The 23,313-nt window shown below is 65.4% G+C and overlaps 3 protein-coding genes across 5 annotated transcripts; all 3 read left to right on the top strand.

The window, feature by feature from the left end:
* The first annotated feature begins 1,391 nt into the window (after nt 1–1,391).
* NES (nestin) lies at nt 1,392–9,848 on the top strand. Of its 3 annotated transcripts, none has more exons than XM_048288979.1 (5): nt 1,392–3,130; nt 4,019–4,143; nt 4,688–4,761; nt 5,350–6,981; nt 7,036–9,848. In XM_048288979.1, exons 1-5 carry the CDS (start codon nt 2,318–2,320, stop codon nt 9,360–9,362), a joined length of 4,971 nt encoding a protein of 1,656 aa, XP_048144936.1. In that variant the 5' UTR covers nt 1,392–2,317; the 3' UTR covers nt 9,363–9,848. The 3 variants fall into 3 exon arrangements, with proteins under 3 accessions (XP_048144936.1, XP_048144935.1, XP_048144934.1); XM_048288978.1 differs by having other exon boundaries at nt 5,350–6,977; nt 7,014–9,848; XM_048288977.1 differs by having other exon boundaries at nt 1,393–3,130; nt 5,350–9,848.
* A 787-nt stretch (nt 9,849–10,635) lies between these two features.
* LOC125318049 (basic salivary proline-rich protein 1-like) lies at nt 10,636–16,425 on the top strand. The gene is made up of 3 exons (XM_048288406.1): nt 10,636–10,894; nt 12,864–13,343; nt 15,887–16,425. The coding sequence occupies exons 1-3, from the start codon at nt 10,636–10,638 to the stop codon at nt 16,423–16,425; spliced, it is 1,278 nt and encodes a 425-aa protein (XP_048144363.1).
* A 217-nt stretch (nt 16,426–16,642) lies between these two features.
* LOC125318385 (dnaJ homolog subfamily A member 1-like) lies at nt 16,643–21,144 on the top strand. Its single transcript, XM_048289040.1, has 8 exons — nt 16,643–16,708; nt 17,835–17,984; nt 18,053–18,251; nt 19,219–19,323; nt 19,406–19,633; nt 19,712–19,942; nt 20,033–20,133; nt 20,224–21,144. Exons 2-8 carry the CDS (start codon nt 17,853–17,855, stop codon nt 20,449–20,451), a joined length of 1,224 nt encoding a protein of 407 aa, XP_048144997.1. The 5' UTR covers nt 16,643–16,708; nt 17,835–17,852; the 3' UTR covers nt 20,452–21,144.
* The last annotated feature ends 2,169 nt before the right edge of the window (nt 21,145–23,313 follow it).

Here is a 23,313-nt window from a genome sequence, read left to right on the forward strand (position 1 = left end):
GCGTCACCCAGTGACACAGACATCCCCATCCTAGGGCATCCTGGACTCAAGCATTCCCCAGGGACACGGACATGCACCTCCTGAGAGACTCCTGACCATGAACATCCCTCAGGGAGAAGGACACCTCCCTTCTGAGAGTCTCCTGACCGCAGCCATCCCCCAGGAACACAGACATCCCCATCCCAAGTCGCTCACAACCCCGAGCACACCGCGGGAGGAAGGGATACACAGCCATCTGCGCTCCAGGGTGCCCCCAGCTCTGCCCCCTGGCTCCCCCACACAGGGAAGCACTGGGACCCCTCAACACCCCTGGGGACCCTGAGTCCTCCCTGGGCTGCAGGATTGGGACCATCCCACTGAGCCCTCCTGTTGGCTGAGAGAGAGGGGACCCAGCACAGTGGGGAGCCCCAAAACAAGGGCAGGAGGAGGAAGAGGAGGACAAGGCCAGGGAGGGAGGAAATGCTCATTCCCAGGGCACCTCTCAGTGTACCCGTGAGCACTGGGGGTCTTCTTGCAGCCAACACCAGTATTGGGGGCACCTGAACATCCCAGGGACACCCAAGAGGAGGTGGAAAGGAGGAAAATGGGAGCAGCCAGGCAGCAGGGGAGGCCAGCTCTGGAGCTGATGTGCTGTGGAAATGAGGAGGAGGAGAAAGAGATGCAGCAGGGCTTCATCACCCCCCTGTCCGGAGCTCTGGGGACCCCAGATCAATTATCCGACCGCAGCGCTCCCTGTGCTCCTTAATGGCATTTCAGTCTTGGCTGTGAGAGGCAAACCAGAGCCGGGCCAAGGAGCCAGACAGGATGTCTGGCCGGAGATGAGCCGGAAAGATGATGCCTTTGGGGACCCCCGAGCCGGGTCATCCCCCTCGCCCACCCCACCATCCAGGCACCAGGGGAAAACCCCGTCCCTCCGAGGGGGTGCTGGGACCCCCGTTGTTGCTGCTCCCCCATGTGGGGGGCGTGAGACCCCCCCAGCTCCCGAACGGTGCGAGGCTGGAAGGAGCTCGGGGACGGCTCTGGGTGGCCTTTGCCAGCAGAGGGGACTGTTGCTTGTCTTTCCAGAAGCGCTCGCCTAGAGCCGGTCCCGTGGGACAGCTCGGGAGGAGACATTCTTGTCCTCCGTGCCCTGGTGAGGACATAGCAGGGACCCTCCCGTGGGAAAAAGCACCGTCTGCTGGGTGGGGGAGGACCGGGAGAAAGCGCTGGCAACAAGTCTCTCCCCGAGTGACATTTTCCTGCCCCTTTTGTTCACAGAAACCTCCCGAGTTTGAATTTTTGAATCTCCGCCCCTTGCCAGCGCACTGCCCTTCCCCCAAAATAAGTCAGCTGGGGTAAATAAAAAGAGAAAATCAAAAATCCTAATCCCCAAATGCTCCCCGGGAAGCGATTCCTATCTCGACCGTGACTGCCTGACGGCAGTCAGGAAACCAAACGCGGAGCCGACGCTTGCCAAGTTTCGGAGGCTGCCGGAGGAGCAGCTCCCGTTGGGCTCCCGGCTCTGCTCAGCACATCCCGCCGCGGACATCTGGAAAGAAGGAAGACTGCAGCTGGACACAGCTGGATGCAGCGCCCCAGGGAGGCATCGGCTGGGGTGACGCGCTGCGCTCCCCGAGGCAGCTCTCCCTCTGCAAAGGGATTTCCGTGTGGGTGGATCCAGCGCACCGGACCTGCCGTGGCTTGTGCTGAGCCCCAGACAGTCCCGGGCACCAAGAGGAACCGACGTCCTCGGTGCAGCCATCACCTCCCCGGGACTGTGAGACCCTCGCTGGGCTCCTTTGGGGCTCCCTTGCCCCGAGGTTTTGGAGCAGCACGGAGCTGACAGGCCACCTCGGAGGAGTGCTGCAGCCAAGCCCTCAGGATGGGCATCTGCCAACTGCCCTTGGACATCTCCCAAGCTCCACGCCGAGCCCCACGGGAGCCCTCCAGCTCCCTGGCGTGGCCCTCAGGCTTTAGGGAGGGCATTCCCAGCCAAGCCACACCGGGAGAGGATCCAAGCCCTCAAGCCGCACTTCCAAAGTGGGAAGGAGCACCTTGCTCTTCCCCAGGGCTGGGAAATCAGAGCTCAGCGTCGAGCCCACGTGGGCTGGAGTCGGCCCGGCTGTGCAAGGGTTAAAGCCGGCTGTTCGTCCGGGTCTCGGGGGCCTCCCACTCGCCACCGCAGAGTATGAATAGCTGCGCTCCCCTCTGCTCGCAGCCACTCGCTTCCCTCCCTGCCTTCCCACTCTGACTCGGCGTTCTCCCCGGCATCCTCCTCCCCCGGCGTCTTCCTCTGGCAGTGCCGGCTCCAGAGCCCCGGCATCCTCCGGCAGCGCCGATGCTGAGCACGGAAAGTTTCGCAGGGGCGAGAGCCCTGGGAGAGGAGTCTCTGCAGATGTGGGACCTCAACAAGCGGCTGGAGGCGTACCTGGCCCGCGTGAAGTTCCTGGAGGAGGAGAACGAGGTGCTGCGAGCTGAAATCCAGAGCACCAAGAGCAGCCCGGCCGGGGACTCGTGGCGGGTGAAGTACGAGGAGGAGCTGCGAGCCCTGCGGGATGCACTGGATCACGCCTTCAGGGAGAAGTGCACGGCCGAGCTGGCCAGGGACAATCTGTACGAGGAGGTCCAGCAGGTGAAAAGCAGGCGCCAGAAGGAGCAGGCAGCCCGAGAAGAAGCTAAGAAGCAGCTGTCCTTGAGCAGGAAGGAGCTGGAGGAGGAGAGGAGAGCACAGATCTGGCTGAAGGAGAGAGCCGTGCAGCTGGAGAAGGAGGTGGAAGCCTTGCTGGAGGTGCACGAGGAGGAGAAAGCGGGGCTGGACCAGGAGATTGCAAGTTTCTCCCACAGCCTGGAGAGCTTCCGCTGTGCACCGGTGGCTTTCCAGCCAGTGGAGGTCGAGGACTACTCCAAGAGGCTCTCGGAGATCTGGAAAGGGGCGGTGGAGACCTACAAGACAGAGGTGTCGCAGCTGGAGGGTTCCCTCTGCCAGGCCAAGGAGAACCTGTGGAAGGCAGTGGAGGACAACCAGCAGAGCCAGCTGCAGCTGCAGCACCTGGAGAAGGACCTGGCAGGTCTCAAAGCACGGAAGGAGATGCTGGAGGAAAGCCTGGCCCAGCAGTGGCAGGAGCAGCGTGGGGAGGCAGAAAAGTTCCAGGCGAGTGAAGGCAGCGGGAAGGTGCTGGGTCCCTGGGGAGGGGGAGAGCAGGGGGCTGTGGGTGCCTGGGTGGGCACTCAGGGCACATCCCTGAGCAAAGGGATGAGAGAGATGGATGGGAGGAGGGAAGACAGAGGGAACAAACCCCAGGGAAGGGATGGACGGCGGCCCTGGATGAGCTACGGATGAAGCTGAGGAGAGCGGGAGGAAGAGTAAAGCGGCTTGGGGACATCCCTGTCCCCCGTACAACAGAGACCCGGGGCCACCCCACTGCAGGGGAGCAGCACCCAGACACCGGCTCCTCCCCCAGCACCCTGCCCGGTTGCTCCATGTCCTGCTGGGCTCCAGAGTCAGGATCCCGGGATAACGACAGCCGCTGCTCCCGGTGCGGGGTGCAGGCAGCGGCGGGGTGCGGGCAGGATAAACTCCGGCCGACTTCACTGCAGCTGCGATTCAACAGCTGCAAAAGTGATTCAGCGGAGGGAGGTGGAGGCGGGGTGGGCTGGAAATACCGGGAACGGCGCGAACACTCCCGGGGAAGGGTCCCTCTTTGTTCCAGGTCCTGGGACCAGCCATGGGTGTCCTGGGGCAGAGGGTGCCGCGGCCTCGACTGCTCGCCTGAAAGTTGTTTCTTTCCCACGCTGGCGTCCCGCAGCCCTGAATCACCCCAGCCTTTCCTCCCTCCTCCAGCAGCCGTTTCCCCATCGCCTTTCAGCCCTGCTCGTCTCCTTGCCCCACCCTCAGCCCCCCGTGCTAAAATCGAGCGCCCAGGACTCCTGTCCCTGCAGCGTCCTGAGGGGATGAGCCGAGCCACCTGTCCAGGTCCGCAGGGACCGGCAGGGCTCAGGCGGGGCTGGGGTGCCCCTGACCCCCCTGTGCTACCCGCAGCTGGCGATGGAGGCCCTGGAGCAGGAGCAGCAGAGCCTGCGGGCGCAGATCGCCCGGGTGCTGGAGGACAGGCAGCAGCTCATGCATCTCAAGATGTCCCTCAGCCTGGAAGTGGCGACCTACAGGTGAGGTTCCCGATGGGAACGGGACTGGGAGTGGCCGCTTCCCCGGCATGCGGTGGGCAGGGAGCTGGGGCCGAGCTTGGCACCGCGGCAGGAACAGGAGGGTCTTGGCACGAGAGGGGTCTCGGGCACAAGGGGGTCTCGGGCACACGGGAGGTCTCGGTAGGGGTAGCCCTGTGGCCCTTCCGCAGCCCTTCCAGATGGCCCCACACAAAGGCCGCCTGCCAGGGACTGGGGGGACAATTAGCATGAGAATAGGGGCTGTCCCAGCCCAGGCGAGGGGCCTCCCCGGCAGAGCATGATGTCACCCTGCACGGACACTAATCCCGGGCACGGGGGGATGGGAGGGGAGACAGGAGCAAGGGGGGCTTCTTCGGTCCCCCCGTTCCGTGACAGAGCAGCACGACCATCCGTAGCCACTCCGTGCCTCGGTTTACCTGTCCTGACGCTGCCGCAGCCCGGCGGGGCGAGCTGGGGCGCACAGGGAGCGCCCAGCTCCCCGCAGCACCCACCCTGCGGCACCCACCGTGCTCCTCTCCTCCTCCAGGACGCTGCTGGAAGCGGAGAGCACCCGCCTGCAGATGCCAGCCGGGGAATTCAGGTTGGCCAATGGTGTGCGAGGTAAGGGACCCCCGGCGCCAGCCCGGCATCGCCACCGCGTCACCCCGGGAGGGCTCGGGGAGTGAGGCTGGATTTAGACACATTTTCCTGCATTTTCCTGGCAGCGGTTGCCCGGCCGCGATAGGAAGGTGCGAACAGCGCCCGGGGGCTCTTGGCACGGGGCTCGCAGCCCAGATAAGGCTTATCTGCTCCTTCGCCTCTTTTTTTAATTCCCTGCCATGCACGGGGAGGGCAGGAACGGATCTGCCCAGCAGGACGGCGGGCTGTGGTAACAGGCTGAGCATTTCCTTTTTCCTCAAAACAAAAAAACCCAAAAAAACAAGGAAAGCTTGTCACCTGCACACTTTCCCCAGCAGCAGGACCTGACTGTGGCTGCAGCTGGCCAGAGCATTGTCCCGGCCTGATGCTGAATCCCCTGGGACTGCCAGCATCCGCTGCACTCAAGAGGGAGGAATTTCCCACTTTCCAAGAAGGAGCCGTTTAAAAATAGGACAGGGGGCAGCGAGAGGCAGCCAGGCGGCAGGGGAGGGCTGGGAGAGCCCTGGAGCGGCTTCTTGCCCGCTCACGGCTCCACCTCACTCTTTGCAGATCTCAAACTGGAGGTGAGCAGCAGCAGCAGCAAACTGGTACCAGCGAGCCCTGAGACCAGGCGGCTGCTGCCCCGAGACCACTGCGCCAGCCCCTCCATCTTCCCCAGGGCAGAGGGCAGGGGGCAGCTAGCAAAGCCCCAGAGTGACACCCTGGCACCCAAAAGCCAGAGCCCCCGTGCCAGGGAGCTCCAAAAATTCAGCTCGGTCCTCCATGCCACGGCACTGCCAGCTGCCGGCAGGGCTGGGGGACCGGGAGCCCCTGTCCACCCCACACCCAGCCCCTCGCAGGCAGGCAGAGCTGCCCCTCCTCTCTCCCCGGAGCCCCCCAGTCCCTCGCCACCGGAGCCGGGGAGCTCTGGGGGAGAGGGTCCTGCCTGGCCGGGGGGAGACGGGGCAGTGCTGAGCCAAGGGACGGAGTGTCCTCTGTCCAGAGCTATGGGGGACACTCCCGATGCCAGTGAGCAGCCCCTGGGAGCAGCGCCCGCCCGCAGACTGCAGTACCCGGCCCAGCTGGTCAGCGAGGCGCTGGAGGACGCGCTCAAGGCAATGGAAGATGATGCTCAGCCCAAAGAAGAGCCCACGCTCAGCACCGTGGGGGCCCCCCAGGATGCCCGTGTCCCCAGCCCCGTTTTCTCCACAGAGGCTTGTGGAGGGGCTGTGTCAGAGGGGCCTGGGGAAGAGCAAGACCCCTCTGAGGGATCTGAGCATGGGGACAGCCCTGAAGCAGACGAGAGGGTTGGGGAAGTCGTGCTCCAGGGGCTGGGTATGGAGAGCAGCATCCTGCAGGACAGAGCCATGTCCCCATCGGGCATGGCCGCTTCCTTGAGTGCCTCAGGGAGCCGGGAAGATTTGGGAGCGTGGGTGGAAGAGGAGGAGGAGGAAGTACCTGCTGTGCTGAGCCCGAGGGATTCAGAAGTGGAGGCCCAGGAAGGGGACAGGGGTCTCCCTGGACAGACAGTGACCAGCTGGGAAAAGCCAGAGCAAGAGGAGGACAGGGCAGAGACCCCAAGCACAGAGCCATCACACCCCTCAGAGGAGGAGGAGGAGGAGAGGGGACTCCACAGCCCCTGCGAGGAGAATGGAGATTTCCAGGAAGAAGGAAAAGATGTGCAAGAAGAGGAGTGTCTGCACAGAGAATCTGCTCATGCTGTCCTTGCAGAAAGCCACCTGGCTTTGCCCACAAAAGGTCACCTGGAAGAGGACTTTGTTGATGCAGAGCAGGAAAGGTCTGAGCAGCAGAAAATGCCCGTGTGTGAGATGGATCTGGCTGCAGAGGAGGAAAGGGGACAGGAGCTGTGCCTAGAGCAGGAGCCCTCAAGTGTCCATGAGGCCATCCCAGCAGAGGAGGCTTCGTTAGGAGCTGAAGAAGATTCTGTGGGAGGGGAGGACACAGGCAGAGTGAAAGATGGCGAGGGAGAAAAGGGAGAGGCCAGCAGGGAGATGCTGGGAGGAGAGGACCATGGGGTAGGACAGGACCCCAGGGCAGGAGAGGACTCCGAGCCAGAAGAAGACCATGGGGCAGGAGAAGGCTCTGAGGCAGGAGAGGACTCCAGGGCAGGAGAGGATCCTGGGGCAGGAGAAGGCTCTGAGGCAGGAGAGGGCTCCGAGACAGGAGAGGATCCCGGGGCAGGAGAAGGCTCTGAGGCAGGAGAGGGCTCCAAGGCAGGAGAGGATCCTGGGGCAGGAGAGGATCCCGGGGCAGGAGAGGATCCCGGGGCAGGAGAGGCTGTGGCAGGTGACACCCTGGAGTGGGAGAGCAGAGCCCCAGAGGAGCCTGAGGACCTGCAGGAAAGCGGCTCTGTGGAAGCAGGGGGGGAACAGGAGGAGCTGAAGCCAGGAGAGGAGCCCTGGGCTGGGGGGGATGATGGCAGTGGCCAAGAGCCCTGTCCAGAGGACTGGGAGGTGACAGCAGAGGACACAGAGGGAGTTTTGGGGACAGAAGAGCCAGCCTGGACAGATGACACCCCGAGCAGTGCAGGAAGGCTGAAAAGTGAGGAGAGAGATGGCACATCGCCAGCAGAGCTGGAGGAAGCCCAGGAAGATGAAGAAGAAGATGCCAAGAGCCAGGAGATGAGCCAGCAGCAGCCACTGCCAGAGGCTGAGCTGGCACCAGAGCTGGCGAGGCAGGAGCAGGAGGGCACCGTGGCAGAGCCTGACCCAGCCCCTCCAGGTGCCCCTGAGCAAGGGCACAGCCAGGAGCTGGCCGAGGCTCCAGAGGAGCCATGGGAGGTGCAGGATGAGGATGCTGATGCCGAGCTCAGCTCAGAGCTGGGGAAGCCGGCGAGCTCAGAGCTCGTGGCACTGGAGCAGGTGCCAGGTGACAGCGTGGAGAGTGGCGAGTGGGCACTGGAGGAGGCCCCTGGAGACCCAGAGCCCACACCGGGCACCGGCAGGAGGGTGGAGCTGGAGGACACGCTGCCGGACAGCACACCCTTGCACCTCTACGAAGGGGAGATGCTGGCGGTGGGTGCACCCAGCCCAAACCTGCCAGAGACTGAGGAGACCACAGAGACAGCGCCTGCGTCTGACCCAGCTCATGAGGGTGAAGGGTGGCTGGAAGGGAGGGACAAGCCACCAACTCCCACCATGCCAGAGAGCCCTGAAGAGGAGGCAGGGGCAGAGGTGGCTGCTGTGGCAGAGGGTGCTGAGGAGGAGGAAGGTTATTTCATGGTCTCTGCTCCCAACCAAGAGGCGTCCAGCTCAGAGGAAGCCGAGATATCCGAGGACTTTGAAGAAATTAAAGTTGAAGCAACTGAAGGCAGCCAAGATGATCTGGGGGCTCCTGGAGAAGCATCTCCAGTGCCAGAGGGCAAAGAGCACCTCAAGGCGCTTGTTGGGGAAGCAGATGACGATACAGAGATGCCCACTGAAGAAGCCGAGATGCCAAAGGATGAGGACAACACTGCTGAGCTGGAGGAAGGCCCAGCTGAACCTGAAGCAGATTCCAGCTGTCTCAGGGCCGTGGGATCATCAGCAGGAGGTACTGACAAGCCAGCCCAGGGTGCCACAGGCACCGGAGCATGGGAGGGACCGGAGCATTCGGAAGGTTTGGCCGCTGAATCGGATGAGGAGCTCCATGACACAGCTGAGCTGGAGAGGGATGCCAGTGGAGCAACAACCCTCCCAGGCTGCAGCCTGGGGTTGGCAGGGCAGGAGGAGGAGGGGGCAGATGAGGATGAGCCCAGCACGGCTCTCCATGACACGGCCAAGGCCGCCCCTCCAGCAGGGTTCCAGGCCCAGGCGGTGCCTGACGAAGCAGAGCAGCTGTTGGAAGAGCAGCCATCCGCGGAGGAGGAAGCACTCGACAGTGACAGCCCTCCTTCACCCAGGAACGAGCAGCACCCCGAGGCCAGCCCACCTCCACTGGGCTCTGCGCTGGAGCAGGGGGGTTTTCCAGAGGTGATTCCCGATATCCCTGACACAGCTGTTCTCTCTGCAGAGGTGCCGGTGGATATCATGAAAGACTCGGATATTTTGGAAATAGTTGAGCAGGCCCTGGAATTCAACCAGGAGCTGATGGGGGTGAGGGTGGCAGAGGGTGGGCAGCAGGATCCTGGAAGGACCGAGCTCCCCCAGGATGCAGGGGAAGACTCCTCGCCCGCCTCATCCAGCGAGGAAGAGCCGACGGTGCAGGAGGCACCAGCAGATGTGGTCCCAGAGATGGAGGGCCTGGCCCAGGCCCAGAACGGGCTGCACCGGGAGGCCAGTCTGGAAGACCTGGCTGAATTCACCGAGGAGGTGCTGAACGGCATCGCCAGCACAGCACCAGCACAGGAGCTCCCCACAGAGACCGCAGACCCCTCGGCGGTGGTGCCACCGCAGCCCCCCAGCCCTGGAGATGGCACCGCCACCAAGCTGGGGGATGCCACCCTCAGGGGAAAGCTTGGTGGAGCTGACCCCAGCCCTGTGCCCCCCGCTCTGGGGGAGGACGTCCTGTGCCTCGTGCCCGACCAGCCACCAGCGTGCCGGCTCAGAGCCGAGCAGGAGCCCTGGTCCTCAGGGGACGAGTGACAGCAGTCGGGGGGAGCCCTCTGGTAGCCCCCTTCCTGCCAAAACCCAGAACCCCCACTTGTCCCACCCGCCCTCCTAACGCTTCCCTGTCTCCTTGTGGTTTTTAACATGTTTGTGTGGATTTTTTGCACCCCTTTTCAGAGTGAAGAACCACCAAGTTCCGTTCCACCCCTCAGCCCACCCAAACTCGCATGCTTGCTCTGGGACCCCTGCTTCATTTTGAGCCTCCTCTGGGTGGGTTGCCGTGGCTGTATTTAATTTAAACTCTGTGTTTCCCCCTTCCCTGCAATCTTCTCCTCTCAACTCCCCCAGTATTTTCCCCAGGAAGCCCAGCTGGAGGCTAGGGACCCCCCCAAACTGCACCCCGGGACTCAGAGCCTTGGGGCTCCATTACCCCAGGGTCCCCAACACGCTGACACTGGGGGCTGAGCCACGCTGGATGTACCCACTGCCTCGACATTAATTTAATAAAGCCTCATCCTCCCACTCAGAGCCCTGGCTCTCCTCACTGGGGGGGCAGGGGCAGCAGCCCCGGGGCAGGGCTGGGGGGCAGGGGAGGGCACGGTTTGGGGGGGTTGCACTTCCAGGCTGCTTTTGGCTGGGAAGGTGCACTTGGAGCCATTGCTTAGCACGGGCTGGGGACAGCGTCCGTGCAGTGATGCTCCCCCATCTCTAAGACAATGCATATCCCTGGAGCAGCGTGGCCCCAGTCCCTGGGGCGATGCAGCCCCCTGGGGCGATGCCCCTGATGCCTTGGGAGGCCACCTAAAAACAGAGACTAGACAGGAATAAGGGAATAAAGGGAGGTATTTATCTGAAAGGCCTTCAAAGGTACCCCTGGGGGCCAGAGGCTACTGCCGAGATGGACCCCAAGGTGGACCCCAGGTCATGAGTTCTTCACACTTTTATAGGTTTGGTTCATTTGCATATCAGGGTTAATTCTCCAATTAAAGCTTCAGTTAATGATGTAATTTCCCTCAGCTTGCCTCCCTTTAGAGGCTTTTGGTTTACACATTTTGGGCCTAGGACGGTCTGGGTGTCCTTGGAGAGCAGGCCCAGAGAGGCTTTGTTATGTCTACAGAGCATGAGAGAGAAGTGAACAGGCTACAAGAAACTTCAGAGTTACACACCAGGCAGTGCAGGATTTGAAAAATATGAAAGTTAAAACCCAAGGCGTCACCCCCAGGAGGACACGCCCCCATTCCCAGGGTGATGCAGCCCCCTGGGGTTATGGACCCTCATCCCTGCTGCAATACTCCCCCGACCCAGACCGATGCCGCGCCCCGAGGTGATGCTCCCCCACCCCTGGGGCCCCGCAAATGCCACTCAGGGCTCGCTGCTGGCCGGGAACTTCCCAGCTTCCGCCTGGGCTGCCGGCAGGAGCGGGGCGGGATGCCAGCCCAGCCCACCCAGTGCCCGTGCCAGCGCCCGGAGCCAGGAGCCAGCAGCACCAGCCGCTGTTCCTGCCCGATCTGGGCAGGATGCCCACGGAACAACCCGGCCCCGGGAGCTGCGGGAACCCCGGCACCGCGGTGGGGACCCTCTCACCCAAAGGGTGATGGGCTTCAGGGGGGCTGCGAGGAGCCGGCGGGGTTCAATCGCCCCGTTGTGCAGCCGGGCGTGGGGACGGCGCGGGCAGAGCCGCATGAATCAGCCTCCCGCTGAAGAATGGGCTCCTTTATGCCGGGCAAAGGGCTGAGTCACCCGGGCGAAGGGACGCGGTGACTCGGGTGGCCATGGCATCCCTGGGGCTCGCCAGCCTTGCGCCCACGGGTGTGCTCAGCATCGCTGCTCGAGTGCCCCGGCTGCCCTCCTGGCTGGCCCCGGCGCTTGTCCACGCGCCGGATTTAGCTCGGTCATTCCCGTGCCAGCGCCCAGGGATGCTCGGAGCCAGGGACCGATAAGAACCCAACATTTAGCTGCCTTCCTCCCTGCGAAGCCCCCGGCCCCCTCCCCTGCCTGGAGGCGACAGTTTCCTTTTAAGGTGAAACTCCAACGGATCCAAACACCGTAATAAAAAATCCCCCTCTGATGAGTTTAATCAGGCGCCGAGTCTGTGTTCAATCAGCCCCTGGCCGAACACACCTCGGGCTGCCTGGGCAGCATCAGCCTGGCAGCGGCTCCAGCAGCACCCCCCGAGCCCCCAGTGCCCCCCGAGGGGTCCCCAAAGCTGGGGGTGCCCGGGCCAGGAGAGCGGTGGAGGATGTCGAGGAGGAGACGGAGATGGCTCGGGCGAGGCTTCGCCATGCGGGGGGTGACATTCCTCCCGAAATTAATCCACATTCCAGCCGGTGCTGACAGAGTGATGAGGGGGGACAGATGGCGGGGGGAGGGGGAGCCCCTTCCTCCCCGCGAGGAGGAGGAGGAGGAGGGTGGGATGAAGTGCCGAAGTCTGGGAGTCAGCTGGGGGGATGGGGGAGATTGCCGGGGCCTTTGGAATCCGCCGGGGCTGCAGCCAGGAGAGCAAACCCTGGTGAGGCTCGTCTGGGGCTGGCGAGTGCCCGAAGGACTGGGCAGTGATGGGACAAGAGTGTTCCCATCACCCAGCACCAAGTGTGTCCCCAACAGGACCGAGTGTGTCCCCGAGGGGACTGAGTGTGTCCCAACAGGATCAAGTGTGTCACCAATTGGATCCAGTGTGTCCCCAGTGGGACCGAATGTGTCTGTGATGGGACCGGTCATGTTCCCAGTGAGTTCAAGGATGTCCCTCATGGGACTAAGCTTGTCCTCAGTGGGATCAAGAGTGTCCCCCGTGGGACCTGGACTGTCCTTCAGTGCTGAGTGTGACTACAACAGGACCAAACATGACCTGGCAGGGGGAAAAAGGGCACCTGGGTTACTTTACGACCACCCCGGCTGGGGCTGCAGCTCGGACACCCACTGGGCACATCTCCCCTGACCCCAAATTCCATCAGACCCAACCAGAGTGTTCGGGGCCCCACAGGCAGCACCCACTGTCCCACCCCCAGCCGAGTGCACACAGGCTGATTTTGGGGACCATGCTGCTTTGGGGGGCTGGAAAGGGAAATGGAGGTGCCCTACACTCCAACCCTGCTCACAGCCGGGCGCGAGCACCGGGGGGCACAGGAGTGTGCAGGGGGCAGGGGGTGCTGGGGGCTGCAGCTCTGCGGGAGCTGCCAATTGTTGCCTGGGCTGGAGCTTTTAGAGCCCCTGGAGCCCCCCGCAGCCCCCCAGAGTCCCCCACAGCCCCTGCACCCCCCGCAGCCTGGCCCCCTGCCAGTCAGGGAAGGGTTTTGTTTCCTCCCGGGCTGGGCGAGGGGAGTTTCAATGGAGCCCTCACAAAAACTCCCTGTGGGGTGAGCCCGCGCCAGGACGGGGAGGGGGGATGAGGCGGGATGACCTCAGCGATGACTTCATTCCGCTCTCAGCTCCCAAAATTCATGGGAACCTTATAAGGAAAGGACTAAAAATACAGCGGGAGGGGCGCGGGCAGCCCCCGCTCCCCTCCTCAAAATGAGCCCTTGGGGATGCTGCTTGCAGGCGAGCAGGAGCCACGCTGGGGCCACCAGAGCGCCGGGACTGTTCCCAAGGGGGATGCGCGGTGGGGGCAATCCATAGGGACCCCAAAATCCCCACGGGAGAGGCGGGCTGGTCTCCCACGGGAGAGCAGAGTGGGGCTGTGGGCGTCCCCCCAGGGAGGCATCGCCACCCCCACGAGCACCGTCCCTGCCCGTGGCACCTCCAGGGACACGCCGGGAGCGGGGGGTGGCTCGGTCACCCTCTCGCCCGCCCTTCACCCGGGTCAGACCCCCGGGAATAGCTCCCGCCGGCTAAAATCAGCTCTGCCCCGGCTTGGGGGGCTCGCCCAGCTGCCGGGTCGTGACCCGCCAGCAGCGCCCGTGCCCCGGCTCGGCGACAGCTGCTGCCAGCCCGGGGCGGTTCGGATGCCTGAGGCCGAGCCCGGGGGCAATCCCGCCGGGAATGTGCGCCTGGGGCCGTCCGTCAGCGGCAGGGAGGGCGGTGGGGTCCCGGGGGTGATGAATCCCCCTGAGATGATGCTGCCTCCATCCCTGGGGTGATGCAGCCCCCCAGAGCGATGCACCCCAATGCCTGGGGCGATGCCTTCCCGTTCCTAGAGTGATTCATCTTCCCGGGGTGATGCTTCCCCATTCCTGGGGGGATAAATTCCCTCTGGGGCAATGTTCCCTCATCCCTGGACTGATGATTCCCCCTGGAACAATGATCCCCGATCCCTGGGGTGATGCTTCCCCATTCTTAGGTGATCCCCCCTCACCCCTGGAGCGATGTCCCAGTGTCCCAGCCCACCCTCGAGCTGACTCCCTGACCCCTATCCCTGCACCATTACCTGCCCCAAAGAGTTGGGGGAGGACAGGGAACACTTCTTCCCCCCAGACCCCCCTGGCACCCTGAGAACCCCGGCCATGCCAGCCCGGGATGTGGCACATGGACACGGGCTGTGGGACGGGAGCAGCTGGGAACGGGCTGGGAAAAAACCCCGGCCAGCTCGCACACACATGTGCCAGCACCGTGCCTCAGTTTCCCTTCTCATCGAGCCTGCCAAGGGCCGGCCACAGGCAGGAAGGGGATGAATCAATGATGCGGAGAGGAGAAGCCCCCGCAGAGCACCTCCTGATTTTGGGACACCCATCTGCACCCCCGCCACGCTGTGGGGCATCGGGGATGGGCACAGAGGGTGCCGGAGGTGACTCAGCCATGGGAACGCAGCTGGACCCCGGCGCAGGTGGCACTGGGACAATCGGGCTGTGTCCCCCGCCCCGGGGCCAGGCCCGACCCCTGTGGCCAAACCTGCCATGGGGCCAAGCCCCCAGGATCCGGTCCCAGTGCCCATGGGAGGTTTGGGGCGCAGTGCCAGGCCAGGGGCACGCGGCGGGGACAGGATGTGACCGCAGCCAGTCCTGAGTCACCACCAGCCACCGGATCCAGCCTGGGAAGGGACAGGAAGGGCCCTTGGCTCCAGCACTCCTTGTCCCAAACAACTTCCACAGTGGGCTGGGGACTCCATTCCCAGTTTCAGTACCCTTTTCCTAGTTTGGGAACCTCTTTCCCAGTTTGGGAACCATGTGCCCAGTTTGGAGGCCCCATTCCCACTTTGGGTACCCTTTTCCCAGTTTCACACTTTGGGGACCGTGTGTCCAATTCGGGACCCCATCCCAAGTTTGGGAACCATATGGGATTCCTTTCCCCATGTGGACACTCTGCTCCCAGTCTGTGAATCACGTGCCCAGTTTAGAAACCCTATTCCCAGTTTAGGAACCCTATTCCCAGTTTAGGAACTATGTGCCCAGTTTAGAGACTCCATTCCCAGTTTAGAGACTCCATTCCCAGTTTAGAGACCCCATTCTCAGTTTGGGAACCACGTGCCCAGTTTAGAAACCCCATTCCCAGTTTAGAAACCCCATTCCCAGTTTGGGGACCCTGTGTCAGACCCTGCTCCCAGCCCGTTGCCATCGGTCACCCACCGGCAGCAGCTTCTGGCTGGAATTCTGCCCAGATTCCCGGGGCAGGTGGGCCAGGGGTCTCTGGCCCTGGGGGGGCAGCAGCTGCCAGCTGGGGTTGGGTTTCGGGTGGGGGGGATTTATCACCTCCAGGCCTGCAGGATCCCCCAGCCCTGCCCTGCAGCCCCCCAGGAGCTGCACAGGAGCCCGGCCTGGCCAAACATGGCCAGGGGGGACAGCAGGGCTGGGCCTGTGCACGGGGAGGGGAGGTCATGACGGGGGTGCCTGCACCCCCCAAACCCCACCACTACCTCCGGCACCCACCTCCCCCTCCCATTCCTCCTCCCCCTCCCTTTCCTCCTCCTCCTCCTCCCCTAGGGGTTCATTGGCCACAGCCACCCCAGTGACCCCTGGGCAGACCCTGGGCAGGACTGACCTGAGGCCATTGCAGGGGGCACAGGGGGACACCAGAGTCTGGGGGGGCCACAGAAATGCCTGAGCAGCCCTGGATGGGGCCCAGGAGGAGAGGTCCTGACCCCCCCCACAGTGCCCTGAGGGAGGACAAAGGGAACTGGAGCATCCCAGCCCCCAGTTCAGACCCCAGACCCCCAGTTCTGACCCCTGGACAGATCCCTGACCCCAGGACCAGACCCCCAGTTCAGGCCCACGGCCCTCAAGACAGGCACTGGCTCCCAAGTTCAGACCCCCCACTTCAGCCCCCAGACCCCTTCCTGTTCTTGGCATCCCTCCTGCAAGGAAAGCCTGTTTGGGGAGGGGGAATGCAGCCAGGCACCCCAGAAAGGCTCTGCTGGGCTCTCTGTGGGCACCCCCAGTGCACAGGGGAGGGCAGAGACCCCCCAAGGCCCCTTGCCCTCCCTGTGAGTTCCCCAAGCCTCCCTATCACCCTTCCCAGGATCCCCCAGACCTCCAGGGACCATCCTGTGACCCCCCCTTACCCACTCACCCCACGGGTTTCACCCAGAACGAACCTGTGACTCCCCCAGGACCCCTCTGTGACCCCACCAGGAGTCCCCGGGACTCCTCTGGGTACCGGTCCCCTCACCGGGACCCCCGAATCCTCCTCAGGACCCCTCTATGACCGCCGCGAGAACCCCCTGTGGCCCTCTTGGATACCCGCCCCCTCCCCGGGACTCCCCGAGCCCACCCAGGACCCCCCTGTTACCATCCCGGACCCCCCCGGAATACCCCCCGTCACTCCCGCAGGGCTCCCTGAAACCCCCCAGACCACCTCGAGCATCCCCTGCGACCCCTCGGAGCCACCCAAAAACCCCCTCTGCCCCCGCCCCAGGACCCCCGGAGTCTCCCAGGGACGCTCCCGACCACGTCCCCCGCCCCCCACACCGACTGCCCCCGTGACCCCCGCCCCGGGCCCGCCCCACAACCACGCCCCTGCCCCGTGGCCCCCCACGCGGCCCCGCCCACCGCCCCACGGTCCCGCCCACCGCCCCACGGCCCCGCCCACCGCCCCACGGCCCCGCCCACCGCCACGTGGCCACGCCCACACGGCAACGCCCACGCCCACACGGCCCCGGCCCCGCCCCGCGCGCCCCGCGCGCCCCCTGCCGGACGCCCCCGGCATTCACGTTTCCCACTCTTCCCTCTGATTGGCCACCCGCTCCCAGCCAATGAGCGACAAGGAGTAGGCCCTGGGGGCGGGCCCGGCCGCCATCTCAGCCAATCGTAAGGCGACACGGCGGACCCGCCTCTCTAGCCGGCAAGGAACACCACGGCAACCAATCAGCGCCGGGGCCGCGGGGTGATGGGCGGGCGGAGGAGGGCGTTTCTACCAATGGGCGCGGCGTGCGGCGCGGAGGGGGCGGGGCCAGCGCGGGGGGCGTGCCCGCGGCTTCCAGAGAGTTCGGAGACGGCGGCGGAGCGGCGGCGGCGGTGAGTGGGGGGGGCGGCCTCCGGGACCCCGCTGCGAGCCCCAGACCCCCCTCGGGACCCCCCAAACCTCCCCGGGACCCCCGGCAGGAGTCGGCCCGCCCCGCCCCGGCGGTGTCAGCGGCGGTCCCGGCCCGAGCAGCCCTGAGGTGGCTCGGCTGGATGACCGGCGGGCCTGGAGGGCTCCGGGGGTCTCTGGGGCGACCCCCCCGCCGGGCTCGGGCTCCGCTCCTCCACACCCGGTGTGGGGTCTGACTTCCTCCGCGGCTGTGAAACGGGATGTCACCGTGTCATCTCCGCCCCAGCACCCTCCGACACCCCCGCCCCGCGACCCTCGGCGGGCGGAGCCGCCACACCCGGGGGTCCTGGGTTGGACCGGGCGGGAAGGACCTAGCCCCGGTCTAGAGGGACAGGGCCAGCTCCGAGGGTCCCGGGCCCGGCATCGGCCCTGAGGGTCCCGGGGGACGGACCCAGCTCCAGCCCCGGGGAGGCCGGTCTGGTGTCGGAACCGGTTATTTGCTCGTGCGTGGGTCACGGGCGCTTCCCCGCGTCCCCCGTGTTTCAAGATAAACATGTCGGGGCTTATCGGCTGCGGTGTATGGCCCCGGGGGGGATCGCGGAGCCCCCCGACACCGCCCCTTCTTCCTGGACCCCCGTGCGGTGCCTGGCTGTCCCCGCACCCGGGGAGTGGGATGTCACCCCGTTCAGACATCCCCTGACACCCCGCGACCCGCGGGATGCTGCCGCGGGGGGGGGACACTTGGGGCAGGGCTGTGCATGAAGGGGAACAGGGATCAAAGCCGTTTGGGGGGTCCCGCGGTGGGACAGGGCTTTGGGGCATTACCCACCCCCCACCGTGGGGACCGGCCTTGGGTTCCACCCCCCCACACACACACTTGCAGGACCCCTGTGTGGGGTCTGTTTGTCACATTGATGTCACCTCCCGACCACCACCCCCTGTCACCCACGGATGCTGCTGAGGAGGAAACTGAGGTAGGGTCGTGCAGGGAGAGAACCGGGATCAACGGGGATTTCGGGGGGGCTGTCCTGGGCCAGCTCGGGGTGACGGGCCAGGCAGAGGTCCCAGGCTGGGTAGGGGTGCCAGGCTCACAGCTCTGTCCTGTCCCAGCACGTCACAGCGAGGAAGATGGTGAAGGAGACGGGCTACTACGACCTGCTGGGCGTGCGGCCGGGCGCCAGCCTGGACGAGATCAAGCGGGCATACCGGCGCCTGGCGCTGCGCTACCACCCCGACAAGAACCCCAGTGAGGGCGAGCGGGTACGTGCAGCCCCCCGGCCCCCCCCGGCTGGCTCTCTCCCACCTCACCCGCCTCTCCCCCTCCCCAGTTCAAGCAGATCTCGCAGGCTTACGAGGTGCTGTCGGATGCCCACAAACGGGCGCTGTACGACCGTGGTGGCGAGCGGGCCATGAAGGAAGGTGGCCTGGGCGGCCGCGGGGGAGGCAGCGGCTTTGGCTCTCCCATGGACATCTTCGATCTCTTCTTTGGAGGGGGAGTGCGGATGCGCGGCCGGGCAGACAGGAGAGGTACGGGGATAAGGGACCCACCAGGAGCCCGGGGTGGGAGAGGGCTGGTGCCCAGCATGGTGCTGGCTCAGGAGGTGACAGATGTGCTGGGACCTCTGGCTGGGAGGGGGCTGGTGCCCAGCACAGCACTGGCCTGGGGGACACAGGACCACTGATGTGGGAGAGGGAAGGCTGGCGCCCAGTGCTGTGTGACAATGGCTCAGGGGGTCACGGACCTGCTGGGACCCCTGTGAGTGAGTGAGCACAGCACTGTCTCGGGGGGTGACAGACCTGCTGGGACCTTGGGGTGAGAGCGGGCTGGTGCCCAGTATGGCACTGGCTCTGGGGCTGGGATCCCCAGGCTGTCTCTGCCCCCACGGCACAGCCCGGTGCAGCTCCTCATCACCCTCATTACTTTCTCCACCTGCCGCTCTTCAAAGGGCCCTTCCCTGTCCCTGTCCCGGCTTTCCCCCGCCGACCCCGGGGCTGGAGCTGAGTCACCGGTGCGGCCCCGGGGGTGGCAGCAGGACGCGGGGCGTGCGGGGCCGGCCCGGTGACTGTTGGATGCCTTCGGCCTGGGTCACAGGGATGGGTGACTCGGGACGGGTGACTCGCCAGGCGCTTCTTGCTGAGATGGCATGAGTTAATAGCAGGGCAATTAGGAGGCCAAGGGAAGCGTCCCAGCGACTCCAGCTGGAACAGCTGGAGGGTGGCTGAGAGCCCTGGGGTGGGAGCCCTGCCCTGCCCACACTGGGGACCCAGCACTGCCCCAGGGCAGCCGGCAGGATCCAGGCTTGGAGATGCCCAGCCTGGAGTGAAACTGTCGCTGTCCGTGTCCTTGCTGCCTTCCTTGAGGAAGGAGCGGGACTGGCTCTCGGGGGAGCTGGTGACCCTGAGTGGTGTCCAGCGCCTGTCCAGCTGTGGCATGGGGGGTGGCACGTGGCTGGTGCTGAGCTAGGCACTGAGCCGAGCTCTCCCCCATGCCCAGGGAAGACAGTGGTGCACCAGCTCTCGGTGTCGCTGGAGGACCTGTACAACGGCTCCACGCGGAAGCTGTCCCTGCAGAAGAACATCATCTGCCGCAAGTGTGGAGGTGAGTGAGGGGCTGCAGGGGCCAGGGGGCCGCCCTAGCACCCCCTGCCCCGCTGCCTGACCCCCTGTTCCCCTCGGCACAGGCTGCGGGGTGCGGGAGGGTGCCCAGAGGAGGTGCCCCAAGTGCCACGGCTCGGGCATGGAAGTTCGCATCCACCAGCTGGGGCCCAGCATGATCCAGCAGATCCAGACGGTGTGTTCCCAGTGCCAGGGCCAGGGCGAGTGGATCCGGCCCCGGGACTGCTGCCTCACCTGCAACGGCCGCAAGGTTGTGCGGGAGAAGAAGATCCTCAGCGTGCACCTGGATAAAGGTGAGACAGGGCCGAGCGTGGAGCGGGGTCACCCCAAAGTGGCCCACGCGCCCTGAGCTTTCCCCGCACTCCTCGCAGGCATGAAGGATGGGCAGAAAATCACCTTCCACGAGGAGGGGGACCAGGTGCCCGGCCTGGAGCCCGGGGACATCATCATTGTCCTGGACCAGAAGGAACATCCTGTGTTCCGGCGCAGCGGTGACGACCTCATTGTCAGGAGGGAGATCAGCCTGGCAGACGCCCTGTGCGGGTGCCGGCAGGTGATCCGCACCCTGGACAACCGCACCCTGCTCGTGTCCTCCCCACCAGGTGAGGGGGGGACTCGGGGATGCACCTGTGAGAGAGCCAGGGGGCCCGGGAGCTGCCAGTGCAGCAGAGTGACCCTCGTCTGTCTCTCAGGTGATGTGATCCGGCCTGGGGACCTGAAGTGTATTCCCAACGAGGGGATGCCTGTCTACAGGAGCCCCTTCCAGAAAGGAAAGCTCATCCTGCAGTTCGAGGTGAGCTGGAGCGGGGTGGGAGTTGCCATCTCGCACCTCTGGGCTTGCCAAGTTGCCGCCCCGCGGTTCACATCCACTCTCTGGTCACAGGTGAAGTTCCCCGAGCCGGGCTGGCTCCCCGCTGACCGCCTGCGCCAGCTCCAGGCCTTCTTCCCGCCGCAGGAGGAGGTGATGGCCACGGAGGACACGGAGGAGGTGGAGCTCAGCGATTACACGGCGCACGGCGGGCCCGGCCGGCGGCCCTACGCTGGAGAAGCCTATCACGAGGACGACTTCGAGGACGGGATGCGCCAGCACGTCCAGTGCCAGACCTCATAGCGGGGGGGCCGGAGCCCCCTGGGGGCAGGCGGGGCAGGGCCGGGGCCGCGCGGCGGGGAAGGGGCTCGCGGAGCCGCCACCTTCAGGGATGTACATAGGTCGCCTTTCCGACAGCACTTCACCTCCCTCGCCCCCCGGGAGCCGGCAGAGCCCCCCAGCCCTGCCGGGTGAGGCCCCCCTGCCCTACCCTGCCCTGCCCTGCCCTCCCTCCAGCCCCGGGGCAGTGGAGCCACCGCTGCCATAGCCGGGGTGCTTGGGGGGTGTGGGGCCAGGTCTAGCTGCCAGTGGGCACATCCCACACTGGGAAAGCTCAGCCCTGGCTGGAGAGGAGGAGAGGGTGCCCTGTGCCCCTGCCTCAGTTTCCCCATCTGCTCTGATGGGGCCAAGCTTGTGCTGGAACCAGTGTGAGGAGAGGGGAACTGCCCACCCCCTTCGGGGATGCCCCACTCCCGGCCCCACACTGCTCCCGCCCCTTGCTTTGCCCATTTCTTTCCTTACTGGAGCCTGGCTCAGGCCTGGGATGCAGAGGGGGTGGCTCTTTTCTCTTTGCACAGGACAGGAGGGGTTGGGGGGGACCCGTCCCTTCCCTTTAATTTATTTTTGGAAGAATTTTAGAAGTTTTTCTTTTTTTTTTTTTTTTGTTTGGGGCGGGAGGGTGGTGACTTTGTACTTGGCATTAAACGCGAATCCCAACTTGGTGTGTGGGGCTGAGCGTGGGACGGTGTGTGGGGCAGGGTGTGGGGTTGAGCGTGGGGCAGTGGGAGCCCGGGGCGGTGGCTCTGCCCCGCTTTGATCTCGGGCGTGCCTCAGTTTCCCCATCCTTACACAACCGGGAGGTGCCTGATCCTGCCTCCCCCTGCCCGCGGCTGCTCCCGGCTCCTCCTGCTCCGGCAGGGGAGGACACAGACCCTAAGCCTAGGTAGGGGTCTGTCCCCTTCCTTTCCCCCCTTTGCCAGCCCTGCAACCCCCCCCCTTGTCCCTCTGCCCCTATCCCCTGTCGAAACAGCCCTGACCCTTCGCATACCCCCAGTCCCTCACCCTGTCCTTGTCACCCCTCGAGCCCCCTCTCCCCCTTCCAGAACCCACCCCCCGGGTACCCTCCCAGACCCTCTGCATCATCTCAGTGTCCCTGGAAACCCCACCATGGAGGCAGACTCCCCCCACATAGCCTCAGGCCCCCCTTTTTCAGCCCTGCGCTCACCCCATGGGAGGTTCCAGCCACGAGCTGGCTGCTCAGCAGTTAAAGGGGACCCCCCAAAAAAATACCCTTCTGGGGGCCAAGCTGCATCCCATAACCCCCCCCATGCCCGCTCCACGTGCAGCTGCTGGATGAGGCTCCCCCTCCTCCACAGTGGAATGGGGGTGAAGCTCCCCAGCCCCCTGCTCAGGGGAGCCCAGGCTGGGGGGTTCTGTGGGGCTGGAGCTGGAGGCTCCCCCTCCACTGGAGCCCAGGAAAGCTCCGGCGCCAGATGCAGCTGGAGGGGAGAGGAGGAGGAGGAGGAGGAGGAGGAGGAGGAGGAGGAGGAGGAGGAGGAGGCGAGAACAATGCTGGCCGGCCGCCAGCCGAGAGGAGTGGGGGGGAGGGGGGGCTCTTGCGCAGCCCCCAGCCCGCCGGGCACAGGGAGGGGGCGAACCCGTGCAGGAGGTGACAGTCACCCTCCCCCGGGGCTGAGGACGCCTTGCTGAGCCACCTTCGGCATCAGCGTCCCTGGCTGCCCTGAGCCGTGGGGACACCCACGGGGACACGCGTGTCACCCCAGCCAGATGGGGGCACCCCCGAGACCAGGGTCCCCTCCCGCCACGCTGGGTGCAAGGAGCTGCCCCCCCTCAGGGGCAGGGACCCCTGTGCCATGTGCCAGAGCCCACCGGGACACGGGGCCCTGCGGCTGCACGATGCCCCAGCCCTGCCAGGCACCGGGCCCACCCAACCCCCTGAGCCGAGGCCTCATGGCCACCAAGCTTGTCACCCATCCAGAGACCCCCCTTTGGGGAGCAGGGGAGCTGAGGGGCCGAGCTCCCCCCGAGCCTGGCACCTCCCTGTCCCCAGTATGTGGTGGCGGGGGGGAGGATGTCTAGCAGCCAGCCCGGACCCCCCAGACCATCCAGGGTGGGCTCCGACCTGTGCAGCGGCCGGCCTGGAGGATGTGGGGGTGACTAGGGGGTGACACCAGCCCTTGGGGGGTCAGCAGTTGGGCTGGGGTCGTGCTGGGTCCCGTGGGTGCCGTGGGGCTGGGGATGTGCGGGGGGGGGGGGGGTTTGTTCCTCCAGCTCAGCCTCCCTCCTCTATCCCCCATCCCCAGCATGGCAGCCCGGCACAGGGTGGTGTCCCCCCAAGCCTGCCCGGCGAGTCCTGGCCCCCTGCCCACGCAGGGGCACCCTCGGCAGGGCAGGAGCGAGCGCGTCCCCCTCAATTCAGGCAGACCGAAGCCCCCCGCTCCCTTCCGATGGCTCCGGCACGGGGCGGGGGGGATGAGATGCAGCCACGTCCCCCCGCAGCTCCTCCACAGCCAGCCCAGCCTCTGCTTCCAGAAAATGCATGGAAAAATTCCGGGGTGAGGGGCCAGGGCCCCCCGGGGTCGGGCATTCATTCCCCGCGCACAGAACGGGGAGGGGGCCGGGCCCCGCTTTGTCTCCGGAGATGAAAGGCGAGGGGCCAGCCCGGCCCCCTCCCCAGCCCGGGGGGGCAGCGGGGCCGCCCGGGGGCCACCGGGGTCACCGGGGAGGATTAGTGCCGGATTAGAGGCGCCGGGCACCTCGACACCACCCAGGCGGAGCCATGGGAGGGGGGCACAGCCTCCAGAGCAGTTTTGGGGTTACTCACGGCCCCTCCATCCCAGCCCCCCTACCCAGCTCCGCACAGAG

Source organism: Corvus hawaiiensis, chromosome 29 (assembly GCF_020740725.1).
Source record: "Corvus hawaiiensis isolate bCorHaw1 chromosome 29, bCorHaw1.pri.cur, whole genome shotgun sequence".
Lineage (NCBI taxonomy): Eukaryota > Metazoa > Chordata > Aves > Passeriformes > Corvidae > Corvus > Corvus hawaiiensis.